Source organism: Cynocephalus volans, chromosome X (genome assembly GCF_027409185.1).
Source record: "Cynocephalus volans isolate mCynVol1 chromosome X, mCynVol1.pri, whole genome shotgun sequence".
NCBI classification, from domain to species: Eukaryota; Metazoa; Chordata; class Mammalia; order Dermoptera; family Cynocephalidae; genus Cynocephalus; species Cynocephalus volans.
The window spans coordinates 122,805,763-122,831,738 of NC_084478.1; the positions used below are offsets into that span (position 1 = coordinate 122,805,763).

General features: G+C 43.1%; 1 protein-coding gene across 3 annotated transcripts in view; it reads right to left on the reverse strand.

Annotated features, from left to right (window-relative positions):
- Positions 1–21,819, reverse strand: part of AMOT (angiomotin) — a 60,074-nt gene extending 38,255 nt beyond the window's left edge. For all 3 annotated transcript variants that reach the window (XM_063083608.1, XM_063083607.1, XM_063083609.1), the window contains exons 1-4: positions 21,398–21,819; positions 13,592–13,669; positions 7,169–7,317; positions 4,358–5,291 (exon numbers count right to left, since the gene is read on the reverse strand). In XM_063083608.1, coding sequence (XP_062939678.1) covers positions 4,358–5,229 — 872 coding nt within the window. In that variant the 5' untranslated portion in view covers positions 5,230–5,291; positions 7,169–7,317; positions 13,592–13,669; positions 21,398–21,819. The remainder of the gene's footprint in view (positions 1–4,357; positions 5,292–7,168; positions 7,318–13,591; positions 13,670–21,397) is intronic.
- Positions 21,820–25,976: the final 4,157 nt, after the last annotated feature.

Genomic DNA, 25,976 nt, shown 5'->3' on the forward strand with positions numbered 1-25,976 from the left:
TCTTCCAATTTCATACATACGTCACTATGAATAATTGCTGAACACTGAATAGGGCACATGAACTACTTGGACACAGAAGAATTTATGAGATACTCATGATGACAACTGGAAAGTTGCTATCGTACATAATCTTTCTTTCCAAGAGCTCAAAGCACTCATTCAATCAAAAGTCTGGGAGCTGTTTATAAACTTATTTCCCCATAGGTAAAACAGACCATGTACTCTCTTTTCTCTTCGAGTAACAGCTGTTACAATTTACATGTATTCTTAGAGTTAAAATACAATGTCCTGGGATTTGTTGGGGCTTCTACATCTCCTGGACAGAATAGAGAGGCTTAAATTCCATGTTCTCCAATCCAGTTCTCAAAATTTAAGGGAAAAATCACTATATTTAACCTCCATTCTTGTTCCCAGGATTTGGAAGCCCAAGGCCTGAGAGGTGTTCTTTTTTAAAGACTGAACGCCCAGTTCTGAACTGGGATTCCTCCCCACAGCTCCTCCGGGCCCCATCAAGCAACCCGGACCTCTCTCTCAAATAGACTTGGCCACTGGCCTCCCTCTTGCCTGGACAGCACACAGCCTCCCAGGGGCCTTGGGAAGGAGGAGACCACAAGGTCTCCGCAAGGAGGTCTCTGGGTTGGATAAGCCCAGGAAGAAGATAATCGGAGACAAAGCAGCTGCCCCTCAGTTCCCAAGGCTGGAAAAGGAAGCAGATCTCAGTGCACCGTGATGTTGGGAAAACCAACTGGCAGGTTTGCAAACAAGCAAAGGCTTGGGCAGTTGCAAAAGGAGAAAAAGACCTCCAGCGAAGGAACTCTGTCTGGGCTCCAGCATCACCCACCACAGAAAAGCAGGACAGTATTAACACTGGGGTGAAGTCCCCCTTGTGAAGAGGGGATTAAGGAACGATGAGGTGGGGGAGAGTTATGGGGGATGTCAGAGGAGGCAAAAGTACACTCAAGATGAAATAATAATACCAGTAAGAGTAATAATAATAAGAAAGGTGACAGCCATGTGAGCAGCACACGCTCCAGGTCCTCCCACCACACAGCAGCTTGAATCGCTCCCCACTGACACATTAACCAGGAACAACAAGCTTCCAGCAAACAATACAGTCTCATGATCCCGTGGAAGCCCTGACCTGCCTCCCTGCCCCTTCCCTTCCTTCATTCTGCTCCCTCCTAAGACTACCTGGGCCACTGGCACTCTGTAGAAAAGGGGACATGGCATAGAGGCAGGACAGAGGCCAGTGGCAAAATCAGAGTCCTCCCCAAAGCCGGGGGCTCCCTCCCAGAACCAGCTGTGAGGACACAAAGAGAAAGTAAAAGCCACTCTACCCGCTGACACAGCACCTTCCATCCTGCCACCTCCATGACTGGGAGCCCCCAGCCTCCCCAGCCACATGCACATGCACACATACGCGCTCCACACTTCTGGCCTACACGTGTGCAAGCCTGCACACGCACGCTCTCACCAGAGCAGGTGCCACCTACAGCCTGGACCTGGAACCCAATTTGTCCTCAGCACAGACACTGTGCCTTTCCCAGGCTCTGCAATGGTGAATCTGTGAGTCCTGGAGCAGACTGCAAATTCCTGATGGTTTCTCTTGCACAACAGCTCTGCTCTGAACTACAGAGTTAGGTCACCCTTAGATTCCTCTAAACAAGGATTTCAAGAAACATCAGATCTGGGCATGACTTCAACAATTGAAAGGAGGTGGCTGCTTTAGAAACAAATGATTTAATTTTTAAAAGCAGTTGATAAATGTATAAACCCAGGATGCAGAAGTCTCAGCACTTAGAAAGATAAAGATCCAGAAATTTTAAAATTCTTTAGATGGCTTGGCCTTGTTTCACATGTGGAGTTCTGGGCATTCAAGATATTTATTTTTTTAAGTGGGGAGGAGGGCATAGGGAAGATGAAGTAATAAAAGGATTGTTTATAACATTTTGTTCATTTTAAAAGCAAATCTCCAGCATTTCACTGCACCTTTAAAGGCAAACAAAGGTTTTTTTTTTAACAGCAGTTTGTCCAAAGAGCTTGCTTTGCATCTTGATCTGTCATTTGTGGATTAAGAACCAAGAATTCAGTCTTCTAATTGTTTGGTGCTAGCAGCAGTTACTTGAAAAGGTACTCACAAACCATATAGCCAGTTGGTTAAAGGAAATAAAAGAGGAAAAATGTGTCACCACCTAAAAGCAGTACATTTCTGGAAAGCAGTTCAACTACCTCCTCTTGCCAGTAATTTGTCAATAGATGCCACTCCCCAATGCAGGGCCCTGCAAAAATTGTACAGTCGGGATTTGCCTGATGCCACCGCAAACTTCCCATGGAGCATCCCCCGACTAGTCATCAAGCATATCAAGCACTCAGCTCCTCTCCCGTACAGCAAACCCGTGTGGTAAAATATCGCAAAGAAAGGGTAGGTCAGCGTGGGCTTTGTTGCTCTGGGGAACAGAAAGAGACAGAGATCCGCAGATAACTTAGGAGGAAGGAGAAAAAACACGTATCTTCCTGTAAATACATATGAAGCTAAATTTCTCGTGGTTTAATCAGTATGGGAAGGGGAAAAAAAAAAAACCCTCTTTGGGCTCCTTATTATTTACTTAGGCAGATCAAAGGGCTTTTCCATCCAGCTTCAAACACTGTGGGAGTCATTTCAGATCACAAACAATACTGGTGAATGAGTTCTGAAAATAGCTTTCCTGGGAAGGAGGGCCATGTGCTGAGTGGGGCTCTGGCTTCTGCTCCACACCCCAGCCGACACATCCCCTCCCACAAGGCAACAGACGTCAGCCCATCCACAGACTCTTCCATCCTGATGGGAAAAGCAAAACAAAAACCCCAGCTTCGTTGACATTTTGCTGGCTTGAACAGGTTTCCACTAAGCGAAGGAGTCGAACACACCAAGCCCTCCCTGGGTCTTCTGTTTCATTGGGCAGAAGGGAATCAGGCTCTTGCTCTCGTTTAAACCTGCATGGCCCTGTCTGTTACCCCATTTTCTGTTCCAAGTCACTTATCAGAACTTAGGCTCCTGCCCTGTGAAAGTTGCACTGAGGAGGTTGAAAGGGGTTAGGAAATCAACCTGGGTTAAGGGGGAAAAACATTCTAAACGGGGCAGATCTTAAAGTGAATTACCTCTGGCTAAAAAACAGAACCTGGAGAGGGAAAAAATGAAATACCCGAAAACATCAGGTGCCTTCTCTTACCTTTACCCTATTCCACCCCCAACCGCCTTCTCCCCTGAGCCACCCAGTGAACTTCCAGCCAAGTGGTTCTTTCCCAAATGAGCAAGGAGGAGACCGAAGGCAAAGAGTTAGACATCAAAGAGATCACAGTCCTGGTCTGTGGTAGGTCCAGGGACTTCAAACCTTGTATCATGATATCAGGGCAAGAATGCCACACTTAACTGCCATCATTGTTGCCCATGGTTTAAACCTTTCCTCTGCCCCATATGCTGAAATACCACTGAACAGAGCCATGGCCCAAATACTAACAATAGTAACAATGAGCAGAATCATGGAATCATCAGGTCTGGTGCATACAACAATGGGACAGTGGGCCTCTGAATGATTAAGAGATATGTTTAAGAAGAACTAAATATATGAAACAGAAGTCATGGGAATATTTTTCCTTCTATATTTTAGCATGGGACCAAAACTTCTATATGATATGATGTGAATTTAACTTAGATGTTTAAGAATCTAACAGGCAACTAACAAACTCTCTACAGAAGAAAGACAAAGCAGTTCAGATTTCATGAATTGCAAGGAAGTTCAACGCGAGTAACATTCTGAACCTGCACACATATACAGTTTCCCCCACCATAACATCTGGGTGTCTGTTTAGCATCCAGAAGAAATCACAGTAATTCTATGGAAAAATTACAAGTAACAGGAAACAGACAGATTTGTTCACAAAAATAAGTGATGAGAGTTTTATGGAAGGGAACACGTGGAAGTGATAGGATCTTCCAAACTAACAATTCCAAGACAATTTGCTTCTGCTTCTCAAAGAAAGGCTTCGTAAGTCACAAGAAGAGAAACACTGATCCTTCCTTCGATATCCCAGGAGACAGGACAGTAAATTGCTGCTGAAATCAAAATTTGGTCTCCTGTTCCTCCACTAGGCAAATGAGGCCATGCTCAACCTATAAAGTCAAGGGAATGTTAATGCAGTGCTGATTATGGCTGAACAGGCTACGGATTACGGCAATTTACTAAGCCAAGGGCCAGCCATGCATTGCAGTTTGTTATACCAAATACCTGCCCATTCCTTCCCCTAAGATTCCCAACACACAGCAAAAGAAGCCGGTTGGGGATGAGGTCAGGAAATGACAGAAAGGGAACTCTCTTACCTGGCTGCTCCATACTCAGGGGGATGCTGATACCTCATCAGTTGCCCCTCTGTTCTCCCTGGCTGGTTCAGGCGATGCTCACTATAGAAGTGCCCTGGCTCTTGGGGCTTGCACACTACAGACTGGGATGGCATGCCCTTGAAGGGATACTCTGGTGGGGGGCCTCGGTGTTCCATGCCCTTCAGGCTATGCTGGTTGGGAGGTGGCCCTTGGGCCTTGTAGAATTCACTGGAACTTGTGGGATTCTTGTAGTGGTCATTGGGTTGTGGTGGGGAGAGGGGAGCGCTGGTAACAGGTGGATGGGCCTTAACTCCACTGGTGGCCAGTGACATCTGCATTAGTCGTTCACTCAAGGAGCGGACATGCCCTTGCTTAAGGTCTCTGAGTCCTTCATCCTGATGCATCTTCCCAGGATTGAGCCGCTGAACTGATGGGCGTCCCTCGGTCCTCATCTTCTGGTTGGTGACTCCGGTGACATAGAAGGCAGCTCCAACACTGGCATGCTGCTGGCCCCGAAAGTACTGGGACTGGACCTTGGCTTCTTCATAGGTTGGGAGTTCTTCATTATTCTGCATTCGAGGGGATAGCTGCTTCTCCATGATGATGTTTTCTGACTGGATTTCCTGGCCCTGGGGTTCCTGCCGAGCAGCATGAGCCACAAGCTGCTGGTGGTGGTCTTGGGGACTCAACACATCATTCTGAGGGCCTAGGTTCCCACTCCCACTAGGAAATGGAGGGCCATTCCCTGTGGCTTGCTGGTGTATGGCAAGCAGGCTGCGATTCTCACTAGGGTTGCCATAGCGAAGCTGCTCTTGTAGCAGACGCTGCAATACTGTGGTTCCTCCACTTGGCTGCTCTTCAGAATTTCTCATCTCTATTGCTGGTGGTGCCTTGTGAAGAGAGAGAGAAATTGGGCACCTGGGCTGCCCTTGACCTGGGAAGGGGAAACAGGAAGCTTTACACCCAGTTGATGGATAAATCAGTCCTCTAAAGAAAATGGGTATTTGGGGATGAGGATTTCACTGCAGAAACAAAGTAGAGATTGAATCTAGAATTAAAAGATTAATGGGTGATTAATCTATTGGTGATTCCTGGCTCTAGCATTGATATGATGAAGAACTGGGAGGCATAAGAGACCTCTTTCCTTTCTCACTTTTAGCATGAGTTAAATATTCAATCTTGTCTTAACTTCTAAGAGGACTGGGGAAACCTGAAACAGTCAAGCAGGGTGACCAGAGTGGGCAATTTTCCAAGGTTCTTACTCACAGAGTTCATCTTCCTGTATTCTATTTCAATTAAAATATAACTCTTATGGCTGTGGAGATGGGGGCAGGACACTGGGGAAAGTTACCCTATAGACAGGAATTGTAAAACAGTTCAGCATGAGAAGAGAGCTATTAAATGCCAAGTAAAAAATGTCAAATGAAAGGTGAGGAGAGCGTAACTTGCATCAGATAGCAATAATTATTCCTGCCTTGATGAAAATCTTTTCCTCTGATCTCATAAGACTCTGAAACATATCTTTTTAAAAAAAATCCTTTTTTGTATTGTCCATTTTGGCTGTTCCTTGGCTTAATAAGAGAAGGATTTGGGATATTATTACTGACAAGGTTTCTCTTTCAGCCTTCCAGGAATAGTCATTGAGATTTGTTGTTGTTGTTGGGTAGGAGGAGCTTAAAAGGGAAGCCTCTTTCATTTGAAGTGTGCCTCTGACAACATTTAGAAATTGAAAAATAAAAAAGGTCATCCTCTGTAATTGTCATATCCCCACCAACACCAATTCTTCTAAGGAAGGAATATGGGTTCAGTGAAGCAGATATCAGTAGTATGACAACTCAAGGTTCATATTTTAATCATGCTACTGATTCACAGGGTAACCTAAACAATTGACTCCTCTTTTCTTGACTCCTATTTTCCCATCTGAAAAACGAGTGAGAGGTGACACCCCCCCGTCTCTCTCAGCACTGTATTGTACACACAAACTCATTTGAGACTCAAAATTTATTTAGACAGAATCTGTCATGTTGAGTGCTGCAATTAAATACTAATATTCAATAATGAAACTTTCACTCTAAAGATCTTAAGTAACTGGTGGAGAATGGACATGATGTCAAACACAAAAGTCACAAGAAAGGTCAACTTAACCAGCCTCAGGTTTCTAGATGAGAACTCTGGAACTCTGGCACCCAGACTCATTACTACAATATTAAGCAGCCTCCGATCTCTCTAGAAATATGAACTGCTTTCCTTCAGTCATGCACGGAGTAAGCTGCAATACGGGTATGGTGGATGGAGAAGGGCCATCTTCTCTCCTTTCTCACTTCTTGATAGTTACTGCTACCTGGTTTACAATTGTGCTACTAAGCAGTTGGACCCCACAGTTAACCCTCCAAAGATCCTTTGTAAATACCATTCATCATATTTTTGGGGGAAATGCACACCAATGGGCTGAGCAACTTTGCCCTCTAGTCTCCTTCCCCTCCTTCCCTGTGACCCTCCAGGACTCCTGTATTTGAACTGCCAAATTGGGATTGTCAGATAGGCTGACAAACCATAACATACAAATCTCTTTTGGTGCCTGAAACTAGAGAGATAACTACCAAACTACCTGTCCTCTCTCAAAAAGTGGAAAGAGGAACATGCACGGTTAAAACCAAATCACTTCCAATCCCTCCTGCAAGACAGGGGAGTGTAGACACTGAGCTGCCCCAGACCCCGAATAGCACACCACCCCCTCCCAGGCCATGCTCAGCCCACCCGGCAAGCAAACAGGCACACGCGCACACACACGCACACGCCGATGGTGCATACCTATTTCTGCTTTCTTTTAGGCTTAAAGCCTTGATCAGGATAGGGAACTCTTGCTTATGAGCAGCTCCAGAAACCGCAACGGCAGATTCCCTCTCCCCTAACACTCAGGTTCAGGGTAAGCGCCGCCAAGAGTCCAACCACTGGTCACTCTGAAATGTTTAGGAGGGGTAGGGAGGGAGAAATAAAAACGTCGTTTCTATTTTGCCACCAATGGCCAGCAGTTAACCAAACCAGTCCTTCCACAGGAATGACTTGTCCTCCCCTGGTGCTTGGCTTTTAAATGAGTGTCAGAGTCCATCTCCACTAGGGCAGAAAAGAGACCTCACTGTCCAGCAGCTGTGTTCAGGAGGTCAGGCCAGTTTCCAGGTGATGGAAATGTGCAAGTCTGAGGCTGGAAAGGAGTGTTCTGTTCTAGCCTCACAGCCCTGCAAAGCCACTCTGCTTCCATTCCCAGTTGGAATGGTCGATGATGACAAATGCCGTAACTACTGTTACCTTTAGGATGCAGCCTTTACATTGCATGTTAGTGAGGCTCACTGCCCCACGTCCCAGAAGGGAAGGTCGTCATGATAAGGTAGGTTTCTGGTCAAATACAGAACACTCAATGAGGCTCCCAATTTGACTGCCTGAGCCTCAGATGGGCAGAAGAAAAAAACAAAATTTCTTTTCAACGAAGTCATGAAATATTTATTGCACAGAGATTATTCCAGACATTTGCCAGCCTCATACTAGACACAATGAGGGATACAAAAACACACAAAATAGAGTTCCTGCCCTCATGGAGCTTACAATCTGATCATCTGATTGATGGTCCATCCATTCTTGCAGGAGCAAGAAAGTTGACTGCCCTTCTCAACAAAGAGCAGCAACACTTCTCCAGCAGCAGATGCTTCCACATGCTTTTCAGAACTTCCAGTGCCTCAAAGAAACCACTAGATTCACGTTTATACAGGCTAGATGCAAACGTCCAACAGAGATGGAATTGAGATGGTCCTCATTTGTAATCTCTGCTTTGACCCTCTGAAAAGCTCTGCAGGTCACACCACAATGATTATAAAACTCAGGAGAGTTTGTGTTTAGGTGAGATGTACATAAACCACATTCCTATCTTCTGTCCCAGCCTAGCCATGACTCACTCATCACACTTAAAGGAAAGGCTTTAATCTGCACCAAGGACTCCATTTGAGTTGCAAGGGAATGCAAAGGAAGCACACAAATGTCTCTGTATTTTGGGAGCATGTCCAAATCATTGATGTTTAAAAAAAAAAAAAAATCCACAAAACCGCATAGTGATTAATTTAACATTATTTCCTTGCAATGTTGCCAAAAATAAAGTGAACAGATATAAACTGAACAAACACGGAAATTTGTCTTTCCATCTTGTTTTGGCCCAACACATAATCATGATCAAAGTAAAATCATCTCCAATCTGCAGGGTTATTATTTTAGGGTGTCTCTCCCAATTTCAAAGCAGAGGAACAACTTCTAATTGGAATCAAAGTTGGACTGTTAACAGAACTATGGTAAATAACCACCATGCTTCTATTGTGCAATTCTGAACAAAACATTTGTCTTTATTTTCAACTGAAACACCAGAAAACAGCCCAAGGCTTTATGCTTGAGTCCCTGGAGAGAAACCACCATACAATTCTTTTCCAGTACTATTTAGATTCTTCGTGTCAATTTTGACTGGCTTTCTCTGGACACCCAGCTCCTCATTGAGAAAACTTTACTTGTCCAAAGACTTACTCTGTTCCGTTGATTTTGTCCTCTCTCCTTCATATCCTTTTCAAAACCCAAATCACTTTATGTCAACTGGACATAGACTGTTCCCTCACCCCCACCTCTGGCCGTTTTTGTTTCTGTTTAAAAGAGGAAAAGAAATCAGCCTAAGAAAAAAGTTCTGCGGAGTCTTCTCCAGTTTACTGTTTTGTTTTGTTTTGTTTTCTTAAAGAACTTATGTTCATCTACATGTCAAGAGTGACCTAAGGAGGAAAACACTACTCCATTTATTTATTAAAGAAAGGAAAGAAAAAGATTCCTTGCCTCATGCACAAGAATTAAAATACTGCCCACAGCTTTAATCATGACACTCACTACCAGGGGTCTGACATCAACTTCAATCAATAAATAACCTTGTTTCTCCTGGACACACAGAATGTCCTGGAGGATATTTGACAGGGGAAGAAAGGATGTCTGTGGTTCTGTCTTACAAAATGCAAATTGAATCTATATATTCAACTCCTCTGTCACAACAGGGCAGCAAGGCCAAGCTCAGTCTTTCTCCATTTGCAGTCATTGGCCTCTCCCAGTATACCTGAGAGGCTGAGCCAAAACACATTAGTGGGAGCCGGAATATTTCTCAAGGCAAGTCCCAGAACATCAACATTACAAGGTGGCCAGGACAGACCAAATTCTCACCCTTCAAATACATTTTGCAATATGCCTATACGATCTTCTTTCGATCCCTTCTTCTCCCCTCCTTCTCCCATTCTGCCCCCACCCCTCACTCCACCAACCAGGATGAGGAATCTAAGTCTAGCAAACCTGTTTCTCTGCTAAATAAATCTTGGTCAACTTGTTTCATACAATTTTACTTGCAGCTAAATGGAAAGGAGCCAGTTCAAAGTTTTCCCTGTAACTATGTGCATGTATTTGTGTATAAAACACACACACACACACGCATGCACGCACGCACGCACGCACACAGCACAACCTCTCACAGGAAGTGAGAGTCCCCAGTGAAATCTCATGTCCTCTCAGGGTAGTCTATAGGAAGTGTCCTAAAGAACATCTTTCCCAACGGTCTTGCAACCCAGGATACTAACTCACTTCCTTTGGGAGGTAAGAAACAATGGTCCTTTTGCAGGTTATCCCTAAACTTATAATGAGTAATGGGTAGGCAGTAAATGCATCATGGTTGAGAGTTGGGCCTACAGTCACACTACCCAAGCTCAAATCCTGGATCTATGGCTTCCTAACTGACCTTGCACATGTCTCTTGACCTCTCAAGTCTCAATTTCATCACCGACAAAATAGGAATAACAGTGCTTATACCTCACAGGGTTGTTAGAAATATTAAGGAGGGAGGTAATTCATGCAAAGTGCTAAGCACGGAGACTGGCACATAGTAAGGGCTCAATCAAAGTTAGCTATTACTGCTATTATTATTTCAAAGTAGCCTTTTTCTAGAAGACTACAGCAATTTTATGAAAAAAGATTGTTTTTCTAAAAAACCTTTATTTGCAACTCAGTCTTTTGGGCAAGGGTTCTTAGATCACCAAAGACCAGAACTAGAAAGACTCTTGGGAGACCACTGAGTGGCCCAACTCCCTTTCTAAGATGCCAGAGCCTCAAAGAGGCCAGAGGCAGGACCAGATGCAGGTTTTATAACTCCTTGGGCAAGAGCTCTTCCCACTACAACACATTATCTAGCATTATTAGCTTATACACAGAAGACGCTTCATAAATATTTAATAATTGAATTGACCCTGGTTTTAAAAGACTGTAAACCTGGCTTAATGCTACCATCAATTTTCTAGTTCCATTGTAAGTAAAATGTTAATGGTAGGAGGGAAAATTCAAAGTGGTAAAAAGGAAGTGTTTATAGCTAGAAGTATGGCAGAAGGACCTTCCAAATCTCTCCTCTTCAGGCCAAGATGTGCAGGTAGATCAGAGAAAAACATGAACATCCACTGATCAGTGTTTCCAGCCCCCTGTTCTAGGTCTTGTCAACATCATACCAGAGTGGCCCCAACTCTTTGCTACAATCTCTACCTCTACCTATACTAGGCTGGAAAATTATTTTAAGAATCACAGCAAGTCTGTGGCATTTCTAAGTCTTACTAAGGATCAGCATAAGAGATCTATTTCTGAGACAGTGACCAAAGGCTTGGTCATTTTGGGTCCCAGTTTTACTTTGCTGTGCTCTGAAGCAATTAACTTGAACATTAATAGGCAGTAAAGGTGATAAGCCCTAAAACGGACATGAAGCAGTGAAATACTGTGTAGCAAGGAGAAATCTGTGGCTACCCCCTCTCTCCCACCCAGCACACACATTCACTCCTAGGGAGGACTAGAACATACCATCACATCCCATTTCGTATTACCTCAGAAAATGTATAACTAAGGGGTCCATGAAATCAGATTGAGCATAAAATAAGAAAAGTTTAAGAGTATACCTAGAAGCTGCCTATTTTACCAATCTCCTGCCTCCAATGGCATACCACTCATTTTTATTTTTGTTTATATTTCATTTTACGAGTAATGTAAGCAAAGTTTGCAAATATTTATAAAAAAGAAATAATCACTTTTAATCCCAACATCTCAACCCAAACATTGTTAACATTATAGAGTATTTCCTTTAGTTTTTCCTATATGTATTTGCGTTTTTACAAAGCAATGAAACATTAATGTACGTATAATTTTGGATCCTGCATTTCACTTTATCATAAGCACTGTCTCCATATTGTGGCATAACTTCAAAACAAACCTTATAATAATGAGTGTATCAAGAGTCACTTACCCATTCTCCAATTATTAAGACATTTAAATTGCTTCCAATTTTGTGCTAGTCTAAATAATGTTACAAAAACATCTTTGTGATTTACCCTTTTTCAACACTGCAGATTGTTTCCTAATGACAGAATCCCAGAAGTGAAATTGATGGGTCAAGGATCATGAATGTTTTTAGACAATCCACTAAAAAATAAAACTAGCAAAAACACCAAAGCCCCATGAAATCTCTCTCTCATTTAATGAAAATTTCTCCTGCTCCCATTTTTCCACCAGGGCAGAGCAGAACTCCAGGGAGGGAAAGAAGCCAAGAGAAGCAGTGTAGTATCCTGGTGGCTTGCGAAATGGCAGAGTGGAATGCAGGCTCCCCTGTGAATCCAGCTTGCATGCACTTGTCCCAAATTGCCATACGGCCAAGAAGCTAATTAGTAAAAGCATCAGGTGGGTGAGAACAGGTTCATGGCCTGTAATGGCTTATATCATCTTTCATTTTTGCCCTTGGACAGATCTGACAGTCAGCTTGAAGACATTCAGTTCTAGTGACCCAACCAGCTACATTCTGAGAACTCATTTGTTCGTTTTCAGATCCCAGTCTTCAATATCTTAAATGGGGATTTTGCTGTATAGAACTCAGCATACATGACCGAATGAGTTTGTGTGTCTACCTGTATTTTCAGCCCCAGTTAAGGTAGCACATTTAAGGTCAACCCTGTTTAATATTATATGACTAAAGGAACCTGTCTTCAATGGTCAATGTGTTATAGACAGAGGTTTATTTGCAAACCCAGCCATAAAAGTCATCCAGTCCTAAGGCAGGAGAGGCAATGGGCCAGAGCAGAAACACCAGGAGTTGCTTCCCTTGGCTGTTTAGCCAGAACTCTCAGAAAAGGGCACTTCTGCTTTCCACTTTCTCCTTGAAGGTTATTCCCTAAACCTTCTCCATCCTTTCCCCCGACGCTGCTCAATATAGAAAATTAATTCTCTCTTCTGTGTTCCTATTGGACTTTGTACACATCTCTATCACAGCACTTATCATAGCATATGTCCCACAAACATTTATTGAGCACTTACTATAGCTAGGCACTGTGCTAGGTAGGCCCTGGGGTGAAAAATAAATAAATAAATAAAACAAAGCCCAGTCTTCAAGGAGCTCCCAGTCAAGCAGAGAAGGCACAATCCAATGGGCAGACAGAGGCATGAGCAGATACTCTGGTAATACAGAAGACTCTGCAAAAGATTCTGGGCTATCTGAAATAGCTTCCTAGAGGGAAAAAAAACCTACAAGCTGAGTAGAAGACAGAGAATTTGGTTACCAACTTGACATCAAAGATAGGCTGAGATACATCTTTGGAAGTCATTAGCATAATTAAGGTCATAAGAGGGGGCTGGGCCATATAGAGCAGAAATGGAACAGAACCAAAAATGAAACTAAGGATAAACCTCTGGGAAAGTGATCACTCAAAGGCCAGGCACTCTGCACACGTCAGAGTGACAGAATTTTGTTTTATTTACCCCATGGCTTCACACCCTGCCCTCTGCCCCCCAATATACCTTCAGTCTAGACCTTGGAATACACTGCTCCAGGGACAAAAGTCCCAGCTGCAATGTAGAGAGAAAAAAAGTTAATTCTCGCCTTTTAAGCTTCCAAGTGCCCAGACAGAAATCACTGTTACGGATTGAGCCAGAAATGGAAATAGAAGTTGCTAGACTATGAGATTTTAGAGGGCATGGGCTGGGGTCCTGATTTCTCACTGTATCTGCCCCAATACCTAAAACATTAAGTGGTATACACAATGTGCTTAATAACAGTATATCAACTGAGTACCAATTTCCCAGACTTTGCTTAGCGGCAACGGCAGAAGAAAAGGAATGAAAGACATGGAATAACAATAATAATAATACCATTACCTTTAGTTTCTCAGCCTTCCTTCTAAGGAGACAAAAGCTCTTTCACTTCTGTTATCTTATTTGTCCTTCTCAGCAGCTCTGTACGGAAATAAAGACAGATGTGATTAATTCCATTTTACAAATGGAGAAGCTCAAATCCAGAACAGAGAGCTAATGATAACTAACTTGACCAGGGTTTCACTGCTGCTCACTGATAGGGCCAGGATCAGAACCCAAGTCTCGTGACTTCCTGCCCTGTGCTCAGTTGTAAGACACAACCCTCTAATGAACTGCCTCTCCAGTTTTTAAAAGGACAGTTCACAAGAGAAATTCATTAGGAAAGCAAACTCCCTCGGCACTCCAACAGTATCTTAAGCTAGCAAGTGTGCTGCATCTAGAAGAAAATATCTAAGACGTTTGTTTCCCCATGCCAACACTGGTGCAACTAAATGTATTCCCAGCAGGGCTCTGCTAACATCACTGGGAGCTCCCTGTTTTGCTGTACCCCTTCTGAAGGAAGCCTCATCTGCCTTTGGTCTGGTTTTGTGTCTGAGTGGGGCTCAGGTGCTGCCTGCAGGTGTGGCATGGAACAGGTGCATGGACAGGAGCCAGCGGTTCATATCTTCATACCGAAGGCCCTGAGTCACTCTCCAAAGGCAGAAGGCAGCCCCTCCTCCTGCTGTGGACTTGCATGCACCGGGAACCTGTCCTGAGGTGCCATTGCAAAACTGAATCTAGACCCTGCCTTCCCAAGAAGGACTAGGGTGAGATCAGTTAAACCACAAACCATTTAACCCGGCCAACTTTCTCACTCACAGAAATTAGTGTCGGCACAAGGGCAGGGCAGCAGGGAGCAAGTTTACAGAATGACCATTCCCTACAAGTCGTGGGGGAAAAGGAGGATCGCACAGACCCATATTATATATTTAGCTACAGAGCATTTACTCTATTGCAAATAGCCCTGAAACCTGAGGAACAAGTACTCATGCCCCTTAAAAAGATGGGAGTACAGTAGAAAGAACCTGCTAGGAATCCAGCACTCCTGTTCCCACCATAACCCCTTCTCTTCAGGCTGCCAAGGGAGAACCACTTAACCTGGTCACAAAAAGCACCAGGTCAGAAAATTCATCACATTCCCCTAAAGGAAACCTAACTGGCAACCTGAGGCAGACAGAATGTTGTTCTTGGGGGTAAAGGAGATCATCAAAATTTTCTTAGCTCCAAAAATTGTTTGCTAAAAAAAAAAAAACAATTTGCTTCCCCCTCCAAACACACCCCCCCACACACACACAGAAAACAGAAACTAATTGTAGAAGGAAAAAACAAAACCAAATATTACTTTAATAAAATGGTTTATTGTATTTCTCCAACTCATATGGGAAACTCAAATTACTAAGCTTTGGTTTACAGCCCATGATCCAGAAAGTAAAACTGGCTACACTAAACTAAAATGTTATCACTGCAGATAGAGTAAAACAAAAATCTGAACTGAAAACCTAAATGTAATAAAGAGAAAATTAGATTTCTTCAAAATAGGCAATCTAAATAATTTTCCCCATCTGTGATTTTTATCTTAGTTTGCTATCACATGGAAAAAATGTCACTAATTCAACGCAAATCCATGCCCCTTGAAAACAACCAAAATGAGTAAGGGATGTACTAATTAGCTTCCTAATAGGGAAGGTTTTAATTGAACTATTCTATAACAACCTTCATTAAAGTTTCCAGGGCAACTTCATAAAAGGATGTCAAACCTGGCCCATATTTGTATCCCCTTAAAAATAATTCTCAATACACAGAAATACAGAAAGCTGATTTCTCTTCAGTGCTATTAACGCTCAGGCCACTACATTTTCTGATGTCAGCAATCCCCTTCCCACAAATATTCCAAGTATGCACCACCGTCATTCTCCTTTCAATTATGTGGTTTCTCTGCTCCTTTACTGATTGAGTCCAGGCCTCTGGGATAATGAGAAGCATGTGCAGGGAAAATATGGTCTTAAAAAACACATACATCAGTTTCATCTGCATTATAAAGAGAGGGAGCAGATCATTTGTCCATATCAAAAGGATCAAAATGTGAAGTCTGCTAAGGGATATATAAGGGAAAAAGGATCAGCACCAATGTCTAAAACTGGGGGGAGGGGGGGAGTTATTGTGATCTGAAGCAACACCAACAAGAATAAGGGAGCCTCCCCCCTCCCCAAATCCACCCTTTCTAGCTTGGCCACATTTATATTTTATGTTTTCTTAATGTTGCTTTGGGGGGTATTTAAGTTCTGACGTACACATGGAAATGAGCCACGAATTGTACAGCAAGCATAAATATACCATCATTAATAGAAACCAGCTGTGTATAAAACACTACAATAGCTGGGTTTCAGTTGCTGGCTATCATCAGTATGTGTCACAAGCAAACATTACTCAAAACTTTCTCCCTTAAAACACACACACACACAAACACACACGCACACACACACACACACACACACATACAGAAATTTGCATTACTCTTTTTAATCATCTGGAGGAACTTCGAAGAACTCACTCATCTTTACGGCACATTCCAATTAATGTCTCTTTTTGAAGCTATTTTTCATCACCCTGGCAGACGCTAGAGTCCTCTTATCTGTACCTCAACTTACTACATAGTATGAAAGTGTTTATTTTTTTTTTTCAAAAAGCAGAGAGGGTCAATAATACAAATGTTGGGTCAATCCTATCATCGGTAAGGCAATGGGGCTCTAAAGGACACTGTACATTATAAGAGAGCAAAGCTCATTGAAAGTGAACACCTGCTCAGGACCCTATAATAAGCCTGCTTTGCCATCATGCAAACACCTTTCATCCAATGACCTCAAAGCATGTGTCCAATATGAAGCATGCCTAAACACCTCTGTGAAGTATTAATATCCTTGCTTCCCAGAAGGGTAACTGAAGCTTAGAGCAGCTAATTCATTTATCCTTGGTCACATGGCAAGTCAGAGAGAGATTGGACAGAGAAAACCAGATCCTGGCTTCAAGTCCCACAGGCAAATGATATTGCATGGACTTGGGGCAAGAGTGAAAGTGACTTTACAATGTCAAGGCAAATCAACAGAGTTTTTTTTAAAAGTTGATTTTCAATAATTGCCTTAGAAAATTTTACCAAATTTATCCAACTGCATTTTCCCCATGAACATACATTACCAAAAAATGTCCCTGTACTTCACTTGGTACTTACTAAGTACTAAAAACCCATACTTCAATTTTCTATTCCAGTTAGAGAAATTTAATCTAATTTATTATGAGCCACTGGTTCTCAGAAATGAATCCACCAAAAATTGGAGATCACAAGTATGCTATACCTTCGTTATCAAAAGAAAATTGAAGGAACATGGGACTTAACTTTCACTACGTGGTGAAGACCTCAAATGAAGAATCCATTATGTGTGGGCCATTCTGCTACACCTGCATGTCTTTCATTTGTCCAAAATCCTCAGCTTCTTTGCTATTTTTTAATTTAATTTAAGCATATTACTTTTGAAGCTGTGAAACAAGCAGATCTGTGCATTCCCACTTCTCCTTTCTCATTCTGGGGATTTCATAGTCTACCCAAATTTCTCTTGACGATGTATCATGATACAGTTATTTAAGATTCATTGCCAGTGATTTCGGATTTAGACAGAGTAAACGGTGGACCCTAATTTTTTTTTTTTTTTTTTTGCTTAAAAAGAATGGAGGAGGGGTAACAGGAGGTCAAAAGGGTAAAATTAACAGCCTGGCTAGATACATGAACTACCCCTAAATCACCGAAAGTGTTTAGGGATTACTTATTAAATCTGTTAGTCTCTCCTGGCATTCAAGTAACAAAAGGTATGGGATTCCCCACGTGTACTCAGTCGGGTTCCCTGACGTAGGTTTAAAAGCTAAGCCTTAGGTGGGTTCTTATCTAAAAACAACATTGTATATTCTTATGACCCTAAATATGTAAAATTCATGTTAGTACAAAAACAACGACTTGAAAAGAACTAGAAAAAAATGAAAGCAGGTGATCTGTTAGGATGATGGGATTCTTGATAAAATTTTGGACAGGGTCTTAGCTTTTTAATTTGATGTTAAAATATAAAACACAACACATTTATACTGATACATTCTTACAAGATTTTTTTTTTTTACATGATGACTACATAACTGTATTTCTACCAACTACTGCACCTCATTCTAGTAGCAATCACTCACATTCACACCAGATATTGAGGCCTAGGAAGAGAACCATAAACTATTGAGAACTGGCTCTCAAATCACCCTGTCTGACCCCCACAATTTACAGTGGAGGAAACTTGCCAAGGGTGGTAAACAGAGTTAGAGTTGGGCCTAAAGCCCGGGTCCCTCTCACTAATAGGCTCACTAGGAAAGCTTATCATAGATCTTTAAACTTAAAACAGCATCAGTTGCCATGATTTACTAGCAACAATTTTCTGGATCCTCGGGTTAGTCAAACACAATAGCTGGAAATAAAATATTTTATCTATATGGGGTGGATAGTCCCATCCTTAGACTTAGTCAATATCTATGAAGTCTGATTTATTTCCAGAAAGTAATACTAGCTCCCTTCTACAAGCAGTTGTAAGCCAGGCCTAACATGGCCAGCATTATTACAAGCCAGAATGATTTAGACAATTAACTCCATCCCATATAACAAAGAGATTTCAAAGGCCAAATAATGGGCTTTGCTTAATTCAAGCAATAATTGTAACAATAAATTTTAACGTATTCCTTGATGCAATAAATATGCTTCTGTGAAGGCACAGTTATAGTGAATTTTTACATATCGAGTCATAGTTTAAAGGCACTAAGAAAGCTAGCTCTTTCAAAGAAACCTGTTGTGGATTCTTTTATAAAGCAAATGACCTCCTATTTCTTTCTTTTTCCTTTTTTTTTTTTTTTAATGTTCAAATTGTATGTGTTGTGTGTAGAAGGAGTGACTTCCCTCCTTTCTCTGGGTTAAAAGGGGTCAGAACCCCACCATGGAGGAGAGTAATGCAGGATGGCCAGCCTGTTTAATGCCCCCTTAGTTCCTGGGTCCAAATACTAACCTTTGATTTGGGGGTGGGACCCTAGATTTTGGACCAAAGTCCACAAAGAGCAGCAAGGAATGAAAAGTAAGTAAGACTAAAGACAACACATTATAGTAAAACACCAACAAAAATTCCTGGGGACAGGAAATCAATGGATCACAATTCTAAACAAATTGGTTTAGTCCCCTGCTAATTAACTTGTCAAGCAGATCTCTAAACCTACTGAATCCATGGGACAAAGAGGTGATGTAACACAAGATTTAGAAACATTTACCCGTTTACCCTCCTAAAAATCTGGGCCACGACCACACATACCTCTCTCCATCCCTTTCAGTGGGGTTTAAGTTGAGCTTAATGGGTACAAAGGACAATTTCTACCAGACAGCCCCTAAGAAAACTGTTATCATGCATTCCAAATGCTCAGTCTCCATGGAAGGGGCTACCTGGTTGAAAGCATTTCCCAAGAGGGAATATATCCTCTACTCCTTCTCACTGCTAACCACAACCACCCTGCTCCATCCCAAACTACACAAAACAACTTCTAACCATCCTGAGAACTTCAGGGGACTTTTTTCTGTGGTAAAGGAAAAGAAATGTTAAGAGAGGAGCAGGAGAGTGTGAGAAACTCCTTGTCTCTAAATGGAAAAAAAGGCCTTAAAAAGCTGGATCAAAGGAGGAAAGGGGGATGGGGGAGAAGGGCTGCTTAATTACAAAGACACTCTTTTAAAGAAGGCCCAGGCCCTGGGAGAGGGCTCTCAGGATGGGCACAGAAGCAGATGTACCCACTTAGAATTCTGGCACTCAATGGGAGCTCAAGGTCATAGCACCCATCCCTCTGCCTTCTGTTTAGACTGTTCTTAAAGCATTCTAGAGTCTGATTCGTTCTTTACAAAATTTCAGAAAAAGGAACTCCACAGAATGCCTTAGTTGTTCATTAGCCTACTGAATCCTACTGCATAAATCAGAAATGAGATTTTAATTTCCAAATCCAAAACAGTATTGAATACAAGTTTTTAAAATTCCCTTTCTCAAATCTTTTAAATAGGTAAACAGATCCACAACCTTCATGTAAAAGTTACTCTACATACAAGTGTGGTCAGAGGTTTACATCACATCTAGACCATGAAGTTAGAAAAAGCACTTTCAATTTTACAGAGCCACAAACTTTTCCAAAGAAAGAAGTAACTTAAAATGAAGCATGATGTAGTGCCAAAAAAGTGTCTGTAAACGATACCAGATAAACCCATAGAGAATAGCTGGAACCTGAGTTATCATCTGTAAATAGATGCAACTACTCTACAACCACCTGGCTATTAAAATGTCCCAGGGCAGTTATAAAATGTAGTTTGGTCAGGCCAGCTTTTTTCTCCCAGCTCATCTGAAACATAAGAGCCTTTAAAATTGTTGCCCTGTAACGTTCCTTTTCTACCTTCCTGCTTTCCTTTCCCCCATTAAAATCAATCAAAGAAATTATTTTAAAATATAAGTAAATAATTTGTTCCCAAATAAGCAATGGGTTAGGGATGTCTCTGTAATGGTTCTTTGAACACCACCATTCTTATAAGCTCGACACACTTTTCCAGTTGAAGGTAGGTAGGAGATGCATGAAAATGTATCCCATGTCCAAAATGGCATTTCAAACTATTCTTCACTACTAAATGAGGGTGCTGAAAAGTCTAACTGAGGAGGCTTCACAAAGGCTGGCCTGAGAAAGAACTTTTCACGAAGCCTAGCTCAAGGAGACAAATACTCTTAGCCCTTCATCACTGAAGATTATGGTGACTAATTATCTTCCTCTTTGAATGGGAGAAGAGGGTTATATCCATACAGGTTTTAAACTGCCTCCTAACTTCCACCCTTCATGGCCGGGAGGGAGGAGAATAGAACTAAACATCCCAAGTTATCAGAAATTTGGGAAATTACTTTCTAAAACATATACTATAGAGATTTTAAATGCTGTTTCTCACAGACTTTTCCCTTCCTTTCTCATTTAATTGTGCTTAGTCCCTTGCTGTAAATTATTATATTATTAGTGACAATTTACCAGGGACTGCTCACAGTCTATAACCACCGTAATTTTTTCCCTCCCACTTTTCCTTCTCTTCCGTTCCATATAACCATGAAGTCCACCTTACTGTCGAAGCACCAAGGGACAGTGGCCCAGGCTTGGACCCTCAAGACACCTGCCTGATCCTGCCAAACTACTTACTAACGTGTTTGGATCTCCCCCTCCTCACCACCACCACCAACACACAGAGCCAAGAGTCGCCGTTGTGTTGTGTTGTAGATTACTTTCAGACTTCAAAACTTTAAGAATTCATGGCCCTCGGGCTCAGGGAGTGTGAGCCCCCACCCCCAGCCTAAGCACTTTGGAGAAATCCATCTGGCTATATAAGATAAGCGCAGACATTCATGCTGGGCTAAATGTAGACCTCAGCTTACCTCGGGTCTTCAGTTCTTTATGTGATTAATTACCTAAAGACCTACAAGGACCCCAGGAGGCAAAGAAGTAGAAGTATCATTAAGCAGTGGTACCCACTAGCATCTCCTCGACGAAGTAGGATAGGAAAGGAGCGCACACTCTTTAACCGATTTAACTTGCTGCACATCCCAGAAAACTCATGGCCAGCTGCAAAGAAAGCAGAACACACGGGCATCCCCACAGACATATATAGATCGACTCACTCACGCCGAGGGCACGATCAAGTTCATGCCACCATGCATTCCTGCCCCAGTTCCCCTCGAAAAGTAACCACGCGTCTCCTACCCCTGAAGGCTACGAAGACAAGGTGACGACTCTCTGCTCGCTCAAGTGGCTTCGGTCCCGGGCCGGCTGCCAGGGATGGGCAGGGGGGAAGCCCCAACTCCCGGCTGCTCCCCTCCTCGTTGCTCCGTCCGGACTCTCCTTGGTGGCAGTGGACAGTCAGGATACCGGGCCGGAGGGTGGAGCAGCGGATGGTCGGAGGCGAGACAGACTGAAGGTGGTGGTAGTGGGGGGAGGCGGTGAGAACTAAAAGAAGAGGAGGCGAAAGAGAGCGGAGATGGAGGAGCAATTCAGGGGGTCTACCAGTTTAGGCAACCAGAAAGCTCCTCGGAAGGAAGGGGCGTGACTGCGATGAAGGCAGCTCCAGGGCGAGGGATGGGAGGTAGGGGAGGGGTACGAATGGGTGGCTTTTCTTCTTGCGGTGAGCGGCTAGGACCGCCCAGGAGCGGGGGGCGGACTAGGGAGGGAGGCGGAGTAGAGGGCGGGGAATGAAGGGCGGGAGCCTCCCCAGACCCTGGAAAGGGGTGGGGGGAGGCGCAGACGGGAGGCGGAGCCGGGAGGCGGGGAAGTTTCAAACAATTGAACGGCGGGGTCCGGGAGCTCGGGCGAAAGCGGGGGACCCTCGGTCTCGCCCCCCACCATGATCTGAAGACGACTGGGTTACGGTAGCCCCGATAGTCCACGAAGGGACTGGCTGGGAGGAAGGAAAGGGTTTTACAGCGACTACAATAATCATCTATGGCAACAGCCGAGTCGTGTGGGAGAGCCCGTGCAGCTCCCCGCCCCACAGAAGGAGGATGAAAAACAAATAATAGAAATGCTGAAAAGCAGCTTCTACCAAAACCTGCTTAAAATAATGCCGGAAGGAGCAACGCTCCTTCGTTTTCCTTCCCCTCTTGCTTCCTATTGCCAGCAGGCCCCCACCCAGGTCACAGCTCTGCGAAACACCCTCCTTTCTTCCTCCGCTCCCCCTAGCCGCCCCTTCTCCCCTCCATCCCCTGCCCGCCCCCGGCCGTCGCCCCCGCCTCCTTCCCCCCTCCCTTTGGCGGGCCGCTAGGGTGGCGGGGAGGCATGGGCGGAGTTCCGCGGAGGCTCCGCCTCTTGCCGGGCCGAGAGTGCCGGCCGGGGCGGAGCCGGCCCTGAGCTGTAAGTCCCACCCACCATTCCTTTGCAGCTCCCGTTGGCCAGTCCTGGCCTAGCATTCGCTTGCGATTGGTATCTTGAGCCGCCAATCCGATCCTTTTGTCCCACCCTCCCTGAAAATTAATAAAACTAGACAAGAGGCTATTGTCTAGCTCCGTCTTTTCCCCCAGCTACTGCTGGGAAGAGAAAGATGAGACGCTTGATTTCTCAGCCTCATAAAAGAGTGTGACAGTGTGTCGGCCGACTCCGATACACCTTTATGTTTATGGCACTGTCCAGCCTTCTGGCAATAGGTAAATTTTCTTCCCCCTTAATTCGTTAAACCAGGAGAAGGGGAAAGTACGTGAAGTGTCAATGTGGTGTTCACATTTCCTGGCTGCGAAAAATTGATATTGCTTGAGAACACGGAGGGTTGAGAACAGCATCCTGGGACACGGAAAATCTACCATTTTACATGTGGGAAAAAGAAAGCATAAAGAAACAGTGCAGGGGTAGCAGAATAACATGGAGTTTGGAACCAAAGGAAGAATTCATTTTGGGTCCTGGCACTTATTAGCCAGTTGTGCTACTTAAGTGTGACTTAGGTGGCTTAACTTCTCAGCCTTAATTTTCCTATCTGTAAATAAAGACTATAAGACATGCCCTATTAACTTAATGGAACTGGTGTGAAAATAAAATGAAATGTGTGGGAAAACTGTAAACCACAAAGCATGGCACGCATGTATGTGTTCCTACCTGTGTACGCCACATGGTGGAGAGACTCCATATGTTTTAGAATCAAAAATTCTGCTTATCTGTTTTAAGCATTCACATCCAAGCTTGTGTAGGTTTTGTGCCTTTATTTTAAAAACGTAACTCTTTTCTTACACTTTTGGGGGTGGATATGGAGTTGGCTCCCTGCAGTTAGAAAAATAAATTACCCCTTTTCTAACCAGGGTGGGTGAGATTTCTTTTTTAAACAGTTCTGCAGTTGCACCCCGACCTAAATCTATTGTGGTGCTGATACTGAAAGAGGAAATCATGCTGTGTATCTCTGAAGTCAACTTAAGAAAACAAATATGAGGGAACATTTACCATGGAAACCACCATTCTCTACAGATCCATATTGCCTAGAAAACATTTCAAGTAGGAAGCAAGTCTAAATGTAAAGGTCTTGACAACACAGAACTATTATAATGACCTCAAGCCAATGAAAGAGTGTCATCCAATTCAAGTCCGCCTCATATTAGGGAGCCTTCTGAGGGGCTGTGGATCAAGGCATGCAAGAAGAAGTGTGCTCAAAGGAAACACTGTCTCACCGTGAACGGGAACTGAGAATATAGCACTGAGTGCAGGAAAAGCAGTGGGCAGATGGTATATGGTGGAGTATACTGCGGTCTCTGCTAGGAGCTGCAGAAGATTCAGAAGCAGGGATTATGGGCAATGTGGATTCTTGGTATGATTCAGTTCATGTGTGCAGTGAGGTTATTTGGGTGTTTTTTCATGAGGAAGGTGAGTTTTTGAGTATTAAAGACATGGAAACATCTGGTTTGTAAGGCAAGGGAAGATTATTCCAGCCTTGTTATTTGGAGGAGTGGCCAGGAGAGCTCAATAGGGCGGGTGTATGTAGACGACTACTATTGATCACGATGGCAGCAGGATACTTGTTAAAATCAGCAATACTGTTAAAGTGGAAGAAGTCAAACATGTACATGGTAAAATTAAAATAAAACAATACCAAAAGGAGTACAGTGAAAAGTTCCTCTCCACCACTCCACTCCCATAGTCCCTTTCTCTTTATGACATGTATAATCTTATAAATATATTATTTGCATATTCAAGCACCAGTGTGTGTGTGTATAGATATATTCCCTTTCTGCCCCTTACAAGTGGGATCATCAATCACAATACACTTTGCTTTTTTTTTTTTTTTTTTTTTTTTTGGCAGCTGGCCTGTCGGGATCTGAACCTGTGACCTTGGTGTTATACCACGCTCTAAACAACTGAGCTAACCAGCTGGCCCAACCTTGCATTTCTTGACTCAACAATGTATCTTAAATGTCTTTCCATCTCAGGATAACTATCTTTACCTCGTTCTTTTTCATGATAACTCAGGACTCCATTCCATAGATGTGCCAAAATTCTTTTGCTGATTCCTCAATTAAGAGGGGATTTGGGCCATTTCCCATCTTTTGCCACTACAGAAGATGCTAGAAAAAATTTTAAAATCCTGGTAGCAAAGGCCTAGTGGCTACATTTGTAGTATGCCTGCCCCCAGCCTTGAAGTTGTCCTCAGAAGACTTTTCCGACATGCCTTCCCCTCAGCTACTGGAGTCTTCGTACTATGGAAACCCCTAAAACACTTAACTCCTTAACAATTCCTCCTCAAACCCTGCTATGGGCTTTCTCCAAATCCAAATTTTGACAGAGTGGAGTTAGCAGAGCTCTGAACTCAAAGGTGAATCAGGCCATGTATGAGTCACTTCTTAGCCTGTGGCAAACAACAGAATTTGTGATACCTGTGCTTTTCCTGGGTCCTCTGAGCGTCTTAAGTGTTCCTTCTCTCCTGCCATGCAAGACTTCCTCTTTGTTTTTACCCTGAAAACCTTTCAGTTTGTTTAAACTGAGTTTGAATTTAAAGCTATGCCTTGCCTTCTCCACTTAAAAGGAAGGGGGAGGGGGAGTCCAACATCAACAAACATTGATTAAGCTGCTATTATGGACAAGACTGAAAAAACAAAGAGGAATGAGACTTGGCTCCTGCTTTCGAGGATATACACATAAAAAGACAACTAACAAGTGTATGCTAAGTGCTAAATGAATGGTATTGACAGTAAAAGCTGTGGAAGTTAAGAGTAGGGAGTGAAAACTAGCTCCAGAGAATAGTTTATACAGCAAACTATGCCACACACATTTAACTAATCCCCACAGCATCCCTGTGTCTTTATATCCTAACTATAAAATATGGAAAGCCCTCTGGGGGATACCAGGGGCATTAACCACTAGCTGTAAAACACCTGTGTAAAGACACTGGGTTGCCTAAGTACTGCACGTTCAAAACCTCCACATAGCGACGTGGAAAAAAAGAGGGTCATTTTCAGCTCTGAACTCAAGATTCTCCATTCCAAACTACCTGTTCTGTTTGTTCACAAAATGCAACTTTATTTTTTGGGGGGTTCTTCATAAAATGCAACTCCTCCTTTAACGTGCGATAAAATCAGTGTCTGTACTTTAAAAACTAAGGTCTGTTTTTAAAAATCTCAAATGTCTGCCTCGGAAACATTATGTGAAATGAAATAAGCCAGACACAAAAGGGCAGATTTCGTATGATTCCGCTTATATGGGGGACTTAGTGGGCAAATTTGTTCACAGAGACAGAAAGTAGAGGAGTGGTAATCAGGGGCTGTGGGGAAAGGAGTAATGGGAAGTTAGTGTTTAATGGGTGCCGTTTCTGTTTGGC